Source organism: Piliocolobus tephrosceles, chromosome 8, assembly GCF_002776525.5.
Source record: "Piliocolobus tephrosceles isolate RC106 chromosome 8, ASM277652v3, whole genome shotgun sequence".
Taxonomy (NCBI): Eukaryota; Metazoa; Chordata; class Mammalia; order Primates; family Cercopithecidae; genus Piliocolobus; species Piliocolobus tephrosceles.
This window is the reverse complement of record NC_045441.1, coordinates 51,367,451-51,379,793: the sequence shown is the minus strand read 5'-3', so window position 1 is coordinate 51,379,793 and position 12,343 is coordinate 51,367,451. Positions and strand designations below refer to the sequence as shown.

At 45.3% G+C, this 12,343-nt stretch overlaps 1 protein-coding gene across 3 annotated transcripts; it reads left to right on the top strand.

Moving 5' to 3' along the window:
• Nucleotides 1–4,720: 4,720 nt before the first annotated feature.
• On the top strand, nucleotides 4,721–8,206 carry PRR15 (proline rich 15). 3 transcript variants are annotated; one of them, XM_023225933.1, is made up of 2 exons: nucleotides 4,721–5,287; nucleotides 7,104–8,206. In XM_023225933.1, exon 2 carries the CDS (start codon nucleotides 7,249–7,251, stop codon nucleotides 7,636–7,638), a length of 390 nt encoding a protein of 129 aa, XP_023081701.1. In that variant the 5' UTR covers nucleotides 4,721–5,287; nucleotides 7,104–7,248; the 3' UTR covers nucleotides 7,639–8,206. The 3 variants fall into 3 exon arrangements, with proteins under 3 accessions (XP_023081701.1, XP_023081703.1, XP_023081702.1); XM_023225935.2 differs by having other exon boundaries at nucleotides 4,745–5,287; nucleotides 7,109–8,205; XM_023225934.1 differs by lacking the exon at nucleotides 4,721–5,287 and adding an exon at nucleotides 6,450–6,671.
• The last annotated feature ends 4,137 nt before the right edge of the window (nucleotides 8,207–12,343 follow it).

Below are 12,343 nucleotides of genomic sequence, written 5' to 3'. Positions count from 1 at the left end.
CATTTTGATTAGCTAGATTTCGATATTTCTTTAAATTTCTCATCCTGTTTTTCTCTTTGCCTAGTTCCCAATACAGATGCTTAAAAGGAAGATAATACATTTCTCAACCTACCATTCAATGCCAGATTTGCTAGGATAGCAGATGCTGTGTTAACCTGTAAAAATCTGATTTTAATTGCTAGTGTAATGCTTGCCCTCTAATAATTCATTCTCTATTGTCTTTGAGTATAAATATTTATTGCACTTAAAGATTCAATTTATTTTTTTAAAAGAAGCAATTTTTTTTTTTTTTGAGACAGAGTTTTGCTCTGTTGCCCAGGCTGGAGTGCTATATATAGTGCTATCTTGATCACCACAACCTCTGCCTCCCAGGTTCAAGTGATTCTCCTGCCTCAGCCTCCCAAGTAGCTGGGATTACAGGTATGCACCACCATACCCAGCTAGTATTTTTAGTAGAGATGGGATTTCTCCATGTTGGTCAGGCTGGTCCTGAACTTCCGACCTCAGGTGATCTGCCTGCCTCGGCCTCCCAAAGTGCTGGGATTACAGGCATGAGCCACCACACCCTGTGCTAATTTTTTAAAAGAAAAATAAAAAACGTGTCCTTACCCAAATCATCAACACATTTTTGAAAAATGACAAGATAAATTAAGAAATGTAAGCTTTGTCCAGTTAAAGCATGTCAATATTATAACATTAAAAGTCATCTACTATTAACTAAATAGATGAGTCAATTTTTAAATGCGTCTATCATGTAAGATGTCTAGCTTAAAAATACAGAGCTGTAGGGCCAGACCATGTCCTCCTTATAGAACCAAACAATATGATTCCTGGATCAATAGTTACAGAACACAACTATATGTGTAATACTAACCGTGTGTGTGTGTGTGTGTGTGTGTGTGTGTGTGTGTGTTGGTGGGCGAGATTAAAACAGTTCTAGATGCAAAAATGGAGAAAAATAAGTCTTAATTGTTTAAGGCTGTGTTTAAAAGTCAAATTACATTGATAGCTCAGAAAATCTGATGAACCTCACCTGTTGGTCTTACCGCCAGTTTACTCATCCATGCACTACACATGCGTTTATCTACTCATTCCCTTAACTCAAAATTTCACAGATGCATTCTCTGCCTCTAAAAACTTGCCCATCACTTTAACATTTCACTAAATCCTCCTTCTGGGAAGAACTTTTCATATTAGTCCAAAAAATGTGACAATATTACCTTTTTTCCCTTTTGGACAATATCATCTCTTCCTCTAACTAAAGTAGTCCCTACCAAGTAGGAATGGGTTTGGCTGCAAGACACAGAAAACTGTGTTTAGATCTGTGGTTAAACCACAGGGATATGTACGATCTCACTGAACTAAAAGTCCACAGGTAGGTGGTTCCAGGGTTCCTTCAGGGAATGGATGGTGTAATCAAGGACCCAGACACTTCCACACTCCCATGCCGTCATCCTTAGCATGGCGGCTCCTATTCCTATGCCTGCTGCCTCACTGGCTGCTGCCACACCAGGTGTCACATCCTCATGCTGTGCTTAAATGCAAGCATCAAGGGTGTGGCAAAAGATGTTCTCTCAGAAGGTTCTGTCCTTTATCTGGAGAAAAAGCATTTCCAGAAGTCTTTCTTACGGCCCCATAGGCCAAAACTGAATCACATGGCCACTCCTAGTCACAGGAAAGGCTGTGAAAGTATTTCCCTTCTCAGCTTCTAGTCAAACTCAATCTCCTTATTTGTAGGAATTAAATTTAAGTGTGCTGTTGATTCTATCTCCAACATTCCTATTGCATCCGCATAATTATCTTCATCCCCCACCACTTCAACTCCCACCACTGTACTACAGGCTTCAGAATATCCACCTGAAGTCTCCCAGCAGTTCCTAGCTGGTTTCCTGATTGCTCCATTTTGTCCCCCTCTTTTTTCTTTTTTTTTTTTTTTTGAGAGAGTCTTTCTCTGTTGCCCAGGCTAGAGTGCAGTGATGCAATCATAGCTCACCGCAGCCTGGAACTCCTGGGCCCAAGTGATCCTCCCACCTCACCACCCAAGCAGCTGTGACTACAGGCTCATACCACAACACCTAGCTAATTTCTTCTATTTTTTGTAGAGATGGGGGTTTCACCATGTTTCCCAGGCGGGTCTCAAATACCCAGGCTCAAGCAATCCTCCCACTTCGGCCTCCCAAAGTGCTGGGATTACAAATGTGAGCTACTGCGCCTGGCCCATTCTTTTTTGAGATAGAGTCTAGCTCTGTCACCAGGCTGGAATGCAGTGGTGCGATCTCGGCTCACTGCAACCTTCACCTCCCGGGTTCAAGCAATTGTCCTGCCTCAGCCTCCCGAGTAACTGGGACTACAGAAGGACGCCACCACACCTAGCTAATTTTTGTATTTTTAGTAGAGAAAGGGTTTAACCATGTTGGCTAGGATGATCTCGATTTCTTGACCTCGTGATCCACCCACCTAGGCCTCCCAAAGTGCTGGGATTACAGGCGTGAGCCACCGCGCCCAGCCCCATTCATTCCTTATACACCGTGGCACCACATTTAACTACGAATCTTACCAGGTTCTTCCTCTTTAGTGGATTGTGGTCCTGAATGGTCTGGTCACACCCACCTCTCCAGCTTCAGCTCCCTCTCCTTACTGAGATCACAGGCGCCTGCTCTTTACCTCTCAAGAAACCTCAGTTTCCTCACATCTCCAAGTTGTTGCACATGCTATTTCCTCCATCTGAAATGCTCACCCATTCTGCATCTCAGCTAATCTCTCCTCAGTTTTCATGTCTCTCCTTAAACGCCCTCCCTGTACACAAGGGTTATTTGTAAGATGTTGTTACTAAGTTCAAAGTTGCTGAATATAAATGAGAAAGGGCATGTAAAATAATCAATGTTTTTTGTTAATTTCAGCAGTTAGTAGAGGTTTGTTTATTACTAAAATGTTCGCCCTTTTGTTCAAATCAAACTTGAGGAGCCAACTGGCAGAACTTATTTTCTTTTCCTAAATTTTTTATTCTTTCACCCACATGTTCAATAAACAATGGAAAAACCCAGCTCCATAGCTTCCTAGTGGTGATGACTCCTCAGACAAGGGCATTCCTCCATGATTCAATTTCATCTGTAAAGTAATGGCACTATGATGACTTATCCCATTCTCCCCTCAAAGTTCTGCCTTTGTTCAATCCTGGTGCTGTGATTGAATGTTTATGCTCTAAAACTAATCCCGAGAAACATATAAAAATGCATGACTTCCAAATACCCCGTGCTGTGCATATCATAAAAAATTCAAAGAATCGCAAACTAAAAAGTAAATCATATATTCATATTTTTATCTTTCCCAAATTGAAATACTATAAAATTTTTTCTACTAATTCTATATTGCAAATTATTTGAGTTAGGCAGTATGTCACTATTTTTTTTTTTTTTTTTTTAACAGAGTCTCACTGTCACCCAGGCTGGAGTGCAGTGGCAGGATCTCGGCTCACTGCAACCTCTACCTCCCAGGTTCAAGTGATTCTCGTGCCTCAGCCTCCCCAATAGCTGGGAATGCAGGCGTGCATCACTACACCACCTTTTTTTTTTTTTTTTTTTTTTTTTTTTTATTTTAAGTAGAGACAGTGTTTTGTCATGTTGGCCAGGCTGATCTCAAACTCCTGGCCTCATGTGATCCACTCGCCTTGGCCTCCAAAGCACTAGGGTTACAGGCTTGAGCCATCTTGCCCGGCTGTCTTTCACTGCTTTTATACTGCAAAAAGTTTTCACAACAAAGATGCTCAGTTGCTGCACACCCAGTCCTTCAGAGGAGTTATGCTTGTATATGAGCTCAAGGAACGTCAAAATAGTTTTTTGAAAGAGAAGAACATCCTGGAAGATGAAGCAAGCTGCACCTCTGCCTTCATTAGTGAAAATGCCCTGTGCCAATATCTTTATGTCAAACTAATAAGAAGTACTGTTATGTGACCAGGAGTGCAATCCCCTGGTTCACTTCCTGCAGTAGCTCAGGGCTGGATTTACACTGCCCTCGTGGGGTGGCTGTCCATGGGCTTCCAGGCCTGAAAGAAGGAAATTCACATCCTCACTGAGTCGTGTTAAGAGTTCCAGACGGGCAGGTTGTGGTGGGTAAGACCGTGAAAGCTAGAGTCAGACCCCCTGGGTTCCAACCCTGCTCTGCCACGTACCAGACAGGCAACCCTGAGCAACCATTTTCCCGTGTTAGGGTTTCCTCGCCTGTCGAGTGAGAATAATAATAATAATAATAATAATAATAATAATAATAATAATACCACCTACCTCCTAGGGTTGCTGTGAGAAATAAATGACTTAATCCACAGAAAGAGCCTGCAACGGCGCCTGGCTGGCACACAGCGGACTTGTTAATAACTTTACAGCCTTTCAACTAAGAGCGCCTGAAACGAACATTTTGCTCGGGTGTGGATTCGCTCCCGTGAGTTACAAAACTTGGGATCCCGGGACCCGGAAAACAAGGGGGAAAATAAACCGGGAAGGGGCCAAGGAAGAGCTGCTGCGGCAACTTTCACCCAGCAGAGCCCACCTACCGCCTCGGCCTCAGGTCTCCGCCGTTTCTTCTCAAGGAGTCGGTCGGGGGAGCGGCGCTGCACAGCTTTTCTCCAATCAAACACCTCAAGGCTGGCCTGATCCAGGCAAGATTGGCCAGCCTGATCCAATCTCCTCCCCTGGAGGGCGGGAACGCGAAGTTCCTACCTGCACCTGTGGCAGCGGTGACCGCCTCCTGGGTTATTTTCTTTTCTCCCCCAGCTGCTCCAGCCTCCTGGTTTCCCGAATCACTTGGTAAATAACCAGCAGGTGGGCAGATGTCTTTTCTGCGTTCCTACGGACGCGCAGGCAAGTTCGATGCGCCAGAGTGAACAGCCAGGGTCCCATCTCTCAGCCGGCTCCCGGGCGGTGCTAGCAGGGAAAAGGGACGCGCCGGCGAATGAAACACTACTAGCCCGGAAAGCCGGCCTGGACCTTCACCCCGGGCAGCGAGTCTGGCAGCCCCTCGCCGCCGCCCCCTCCGACCTGAACAGACTGCGCTGCGAGCCCCGAGCTTCCGCCGCAACGCACAGAAATTGGAGGTGCCGGAGGAGACCAGCAGCAGCACTTGATTTAGCTGGGCTGCGGGAATTCCGACCTGTACACTTTCCAGAAGCCTGACCTCTCCAAGTCTGCGCCCAGGGACTCCAGCCCCGGCTTCCAGGTTAATCCAAGCGCGCCCCCTGGGTGCTGTCGGCCGAGTTCACCGCGCGGGGCCTCGGGGTCCTGTGAAGCCCGAGCAGGTGAGCGACTGGGGGTGGTTCGGCGTCCGCCGAGAGAGAGCCTGGCGCCGGGGGTCACCCTGGGGTGCTGCCTGGTACCTCCCAGGTACCCGCCTCCCGGCGCCCTAAGAGAGGCTGAAAACCACGGACGCTCCAGAACTCCGTTTTCTGTGCTTTTGTGTAATTTGCCATCTTTTCCTTGCGCAATTCGTACAAAGCCCTTCCGTGCTCACAAAGTTGATAATTGTGAAGAAGAAATTGTAGGTTAGAGGAGAGAAAGCAGCATCAGGACACCTTACCACCACTGTTAGTAAATGACTTGGGGGTAGGGGTTGCTTTTCCGATCTGCAAAGTAGGAGGGAATGGGATGTTTGCAGACGCAGTTGCTAATTGTGCCTGAGGGCGTGGGTGCCTTTTGTACCGAAAGAACTTTTGGCCGATTTTTCTCGTATTGTTTTCAAGTCGCTGCCCGAGTGTGTCCTCAGGGCATCCTGGGGAGGAGCTGGTGCAGCGGTTTCGGGGCGCAGCCGAGGCCGCCCCGCCGCCTCCCGTAGGCGATCAGACTTCCTCTCCCTGGCGGTTCCGGGAGGAGAACCTCCTACAACAAACACCGCCGAAGTTTCCCTCTCCAGCGCATTCGCCAATCCCAGGAGCGCCCGGCGCGTGGGCTGGGAAGGAGCCGAGCGGAAACCTGGAAGTGAGCCGCGGCGCAGGCGAATCCTGCGCGTTGCTGGTGGCAGCGCCCAAGAGACCCCGCACAGAAAGTGGGCTGAGAGTCTTGCTTGCTGTACCAGCACCTAAGTGCTCAGAAGCGGCCTTTCGCTTCGCAGAGCGGGGCTTGGGGCGTCTTAGGAGCGTGGGGAAGAAGCACGTTGTTTCGGAGTTCCTGGTTGCGTTCTTTCTCCTTGGGAGGAGGGAATTGCACAAGGAAAAGAAGAGAAGCCTTTACTTTGTAACTGGAATTCTCCCGAGTTGAGCTGCGTCGTACAGACTCTCTGCATATTTTAATACAAAACTAAGGGAAGAGGCCATTTGATGCCGCTTGGCTTCATCTCAACCGTCAGCCGGGGGATGACTTCAAAAAGACGCAAGATTGGGCTCTGGGGAATAAAAGAAAGGATGGCGGTTTTCAAGGGAAGTTAAGTCTAGACATGCTTCTTTGAAAGTCACAAGGCAGAAGTGGTCAAAAGCAGAATTTAAAAGAACCAAAACAAAAATATCATAAGCTTGTCCTTCTCTCCTACTGGGATATAAATTCTCCTAAGTATCTCATCGAAAAGGCCTGGGACGAAAGTCGACGGGAGCAAATCTTGCAGGGAAATTTGACTGTTTGACAATGGATTAACTAATACTCACCGTTCACCTGTAGAGAGGATGCACTTGGTTTCCAGCGCCCTCCTCCCAGGTGCTCATCCGAAGGGAGGCCGCCCTGGGCCGGATGGGTCACCGTTGGGCATCCATCTACAGTCAAGCAGTGTGGACAGGGCAGGTCATTTTCCCTCTCGAGACGGGTTGATCCAGAGGGCTGGGTACCTCCCCTGGGTCCCCCGTGCACGCTGACCACTGCACTGCACTTCCCCTGAAGGCAAGGCAAAGGTTGAAGCCAAAGAGTTCAAGGCTCAGCCTGGAGACCAGATGATGGTGCCCTGAAAGACACTTCCGCCAGCACCCTACGGGGCGCCGTGGCGTCTTAACTCTAATGTGGGCTACGTGGCTACGGGATTGGGTCTCTCCACCCTAGCCGATCCGGTGCCAGACAGCACAAGGGAGAGGAAATGGGACTGGGGGGCACATGACTTCAACCAACGCAGTAACCAAGTTTTGTTTTCTTCCCCAGCACAGGCCGCTGCCTCAGCATCCACCCCGCAGCCCACGTGTGGCAAGCCGGGGAAGGGGTGGAGTGAACGGCCGGAGACCACGTGGAGGGAGGGGCCGCCTTGGCCCTTCCATCTGGGTGCCGGGAGCCCCTAGGCCCTCCGGCCATGGCGGACAGCGGCAGTGCGGGCAGCTCGGGCCCCTGGTGGAAATCGCTCACGAACAGCAGAAAGAAAAGCAAGGAAGCTGCAGTGGGGGTGCAGCCTCCCGCCCAGCCCGCTCCGGGGGAGCCCACGCCACCTGCGCCGCCCAGCCCGGACTGCACCAGCAGCTCCCGGGAGAATCAGCACCCCAATCTCCTCGGGGGCGCCGGCGAGCCCCCCAAACCAGACAAGTTATACGGGGACAAATCCGGCAGCAGCCGCCGCAATTTGAAGATCTCGCGCTCCGGCCGCTTTAAGGAGAAGAGGAAAGTGCGCGCCACGCTGCTCCCGGAGGCGGGCAGGTCCCCGGAGGAGGCGGACTTCCCTGGTGACCCCCACGAGGACAAGCAATAGCCCCAATAGCCTTCGCGCTCCAAGACTGTCTACCCAGCACTACCCCAAGCCCCCAGTTCCAAACCCGAGACTTCAGGCCCGCCCCCTTACGTGTTGTCTCATTCCACCAAATTCAGAATATTTACACAATGCCTTCATGATTTTATTTTTCTGGAAATTGAAGCGTCAATTGGGTTCTCAATATTGCATGATTCCAAGGATGCATTAAATATTTATTTGTGGTAAGAGAAGATACCTGTGGCATAATTATTTTTTTCAAAAAGCTATTGTGGGACCCTGGCCCCCTGGCTCCTGTCACAACTCAGCTTGAACTCTGTAGCCTCTCAAATGAAGAAGGTGGCTGTTATTTAAGACTCTGTGGAAAGCAAATCACAGTGCTGTTTTTAATGCCTGAGAAATGCACTTTAGGGGTACCTCCATAGACGTATACCTTAAGTGAAGGAGTGGGGGAGGAAAAAACATTCTTAAGTAGAAGCATTTTAAGGTAAGGCAGGATTGCTTTTAATGTTAAACTACAAAACTGTACCGTCTATTTTAGCGTGGACTATTAAAACCCTTGCACTGTAAGACTTAAGGTGACTTTTCTGTTTTTTCCATTCCAAGACTGAAACCCATCGTACTTAAAAGCAGGCATGCAAAGTCCGAGGTGAGAGTTAATCATTTGCCACACAACATAACAGTGATTATTGGAAAGCGGCGGGGAAGAGAATATTTCTGGAAACCAGCAACACCCGGACTGGAACCTGTTAGCCAGATATCCCTACTTATCAGCCAAATTCAAGGAAGGGAGAGAGGTACCAATTCATTATTCCTAAATTCAGTGCATTTTCATAGACTGTGGTAAGTTACAATGCTAGTAATACATCCCTTTCGGTATCTATTGTTCAAGTTACGATTGTCTAAAATTAAAAAACAAGGCCAGGTGCGGTGGCTCACGCCTGTAATCCCAGCACTTTGGGAGGCCTAGGCAGGTGGATCAACTGAGGTCAGGAGTTGAAGACCAGCCTGACCAACAAGGTGAAACCCTGTCGCTACTAAAAATACAAAAATTAGCCGGGCATGGTGGCAGGCACCTGTAGTCCCAGCTACTTGGGAGGCTGAGACAGGAGAATTGCTTGAACCTGGGAGGTGGAGGTTGCAGTGAGTTGAGATCGTGCCACTGCACTCCAGCCTGGGCAACTGAGCGAGACTCCATCTCAAAAAAAAAAAAAAGAAAGACTGAACTCTGTGCAGCTAAAGAGGTGGGGGATTTTCCCCCACCCCTTTGCTTTAAAAGCTTATTTCTTTAAAGTATGCATTTATCTAGTTTCAGACCCTTTAGATCTACCAACCTGAAGATTCTTAACAAAAATCTGTTTGCTTGTATTATGAACTTCAAGAAAAAGAGTAAACGAATACCATTTCCTTTGAGAAAATTACAAGAGAGTTATTGTAGTCGTTAAGAGGCACTGGGATCTTTTCCCACCACAATGCAGTTCATTTATAAACACCCAGAAATGCACGGCAGGGAAATTATATTGATCAAAGTGTATATCTTTGTAGATAATGACAAGCAGGAACTTAATTATAGCTTCTCGATTTTTATATGTAGACAAGCTATTTTTTTGTTTCTCCCAAATTAGTAATTTATAAAGTAGCAAAACATGTCAATTGTTCAAAGAAATTAAAGAAATTTGGTGAAGATGGCTGAAATGAATTTAAATTAATGAATCAAGCTTCAGTACCAGCAGAATAATAGAGCTAATTTTGATACATGAATTTCCACATACCAAAGGCCTTACACTGAAGGAAAGTGTTTATCTAGAAGTTATGAGCACCTTAAATTAACAGAGAAAGTATGTAAGAGGGCTTTTTTAAGCATGAAAAGACATTTTCATTGTATACTTAAAACTGGAAAGTATGTGACCAAAATCTCATCCAGGTGGGCTTCCTGGATGAGGAAGACTATATTCAGTTTAAATGGGCCTGCTATCTTTAGATTCAGAAAAAGAAGAGGGAATTGAGACTTGGCATGAAAAAGGAATTCATGATAAGGGACAGAATTGTGGGTTGGCAGAGCAATGGGAGTGAATATAGGAAATGTTGTCAAATAAGGCTTTGGAAAATGCTCAAGAAGTATTTTAATTTCACTCTGTAGAAAGTAATCAAAATTAGAGTAGGTAACTACCCAAAATGTTCTCTCTTTGCTTCAGGAAGACCGATAGATCAGGACTCTACAGGTAATTTATAAAATTGAGTCTGCAATTACATAAGTTTAAAATCCTATACTAACCTTTTCATCCAGTTTTATTGTTTTAAAGAAGTTTTTTCTTTAAAATTACCGTAGATGAACAAAACATTGGCAAGTTTCAAGGTTCTGTGTTTAATTTTGGATCCCATCCAAATCTACAATTGCTGCAGATAATCAATAGCAGACATACAGTAGAGCAATAGAACTTATTACCGTATTAACATAACATCTTTACCCCACTGTTCTGAGAGAATTTTAAACCATGCTAATGCAGTTATGACAGTGAATGCAATTCACAATCTGCCACTGAGGTTTGTAATTACATCGTTTTAAAGCAGTCCTAAATTATGCAGTGGGGGGAATACACTGATTTAATCCCAACTTAGTGAAATCAGAAACCAAGCAAAATTGGTGGGATAGAAAGATCATAAGGAAGATGAGAGAATATCAGTCTTGGTATGTCTTGCTGGGATTTATGTGCTTTACAGATGTTTAATTACATTCCAATAATATATACAGATTTAAATTTTTTAAACCTTGAGATAATTTATAGTAAAAAAAGTTGAATTAAATTTACAGTCAGACTTTTCTTTAAATTACCTTACAAATGAAATTTCACTCACAAATTTGGAAGCCATTTCAGAAATTTTAACACTATGCTTCCAAAGATATGGGAAAAAAAGGAACAAAACTCTAGCAGTGTATTTGCTAAATACTTTTGTAACCACTATAATTATATACAAAGGGTAGTTTTTGCCCCAGTGACTCTCCTTGCAAAATTGGTGGCTGGGCAGTGACTCATATTACAGGTCACCTGAACGTCTCTTTGTGTCTGTACTTCTATTGTTCAGCACATTCTGACTTGCATTTCAAAAGCACAAACCCGATTTTACATATGCAATTAGGATGTTCTGCTTTAGTATATAACACCTGGAAATATTTTTGCTGCTTTGAAACATTATATGAACTCAGCAATTCTAGTCCTGCCAAGTCCTTAGAAGGGAAATAGAAACCTAATGAGCATTGACTAAAAGCTTTGTCAAAAATAGTGCTTTTCCCGAGACGCGCAGAAGAATATTTGGGTGCTTTGAAAGAAACAAATACTAAAAATGAGCAGACAGAATTTCAAAGGAAAGGTAAACTTGAAAGAAATAAGTGAAAGGACACTTACATCCAGTGACCCCAAGATACCTTTTATGAAAAAAGAAAGAATATTCTTTTTCCCCAGCTGAGAAGTGTCAATCAGACTAAAAACAAGCACATAAAAGGCTAGCATGATATAGTAAGGAAGACAGGTTTCTTCAAGTCTGTTTTATTTTTAGAGGGTTTCATTATAACAGAAATGTGGGAGATTGTTTGTTGAGATAAATTCATGTTTACCTCCATGACAAGTAAAAAGTGGGACCAGAGATATTTTATACATTTGGATGTCAACATACAAATACCATAGTCTAAGGCTGGGTGTGATGGCTCACACCTGTAATCTCAGCACTTTGGGAGGCTAAGGTAGGAGAATTGCTTAAGCCTCAGAGGTCGTGTCTGCACTGAGCCGAGATTGCGCCACTCCATTCCAGCCTGTGTGACAGAGCAAGACCCTGTCTCAAAAATAAAAAGCAAAACAAAAAATAAATATCGTAGACTAGAAACAAGTGTGGAACCCACAGCAAAGTTTGTCACCGATGGGCTGGCTGTCCCATTGCAGCATGTTTCTTCTTACCTGTTCTTTGTACTCCCTGACCCCATTCTTACCTTGCCTCCAAGCCATTGCACATGCATTCCCATGAGTCCCAGGGACACAGAAGAGGGGCTGCTAGGAGGCCCATGGGCCTCCCCAGACTCCTGCAGGCACAGTGTGTTGCCAGTCACTTTGTTAGAAGAAGACCATGCAGATTTGCAACATGGGATGAACAGTGTTCATGGTGAGAAGATGACCACTAAGCAGATAGGATTAAGGAAACTATCAGACTTTGCCTTAGAAGAAGACAGTTGACCATTTATTTAGAAATGGCAATAGCTGTCAAACATGATAAGTAAGATGGGCAGTGGAATAAAAGCCGTCCTTCTGGGAATTCAAAGCAAGGAAATCAGCTGTGCTTTCAAACAAAATTGTACTACAGATGATGAAATGATAGACTCATAATTATCATGTCAAAGTTGTTGGCATAATCTTCTACAATAATAAGGTCCATGAATGGAGTGTCTTTATTTCTGAGGTATGGAACAAGACTGTTTACACAGGAGATAAAAATTTATGGCCCTAAAATCAGGAAGGTTCATTTTAAAGAAACTGAAGATCCCTAACCCTAAGAAGAACCAGACACTGATGCACCTGCTGGTTGAGTAGGGATTATGGGACCAATGCTGGATCTCAATGTGACATTTAAGAAGACATTTTCCTGTGGCTGGGCGCAGTGGCTCATGCCTGTAATCCCAGTAATTTGGGAGGCCAAGGCAGGTGGATCACCTGAGGTCAGA

What these genes read in the sequence shown, in the direction of transcription:
- PRR15 (XM_023225933.1), top strand. Translation starts at nt 7,249, where the DNA reads ATGGCGGACAGCGGCAGTGCGGGCAGCTCGGGCCCCTGGTGGAAATCG.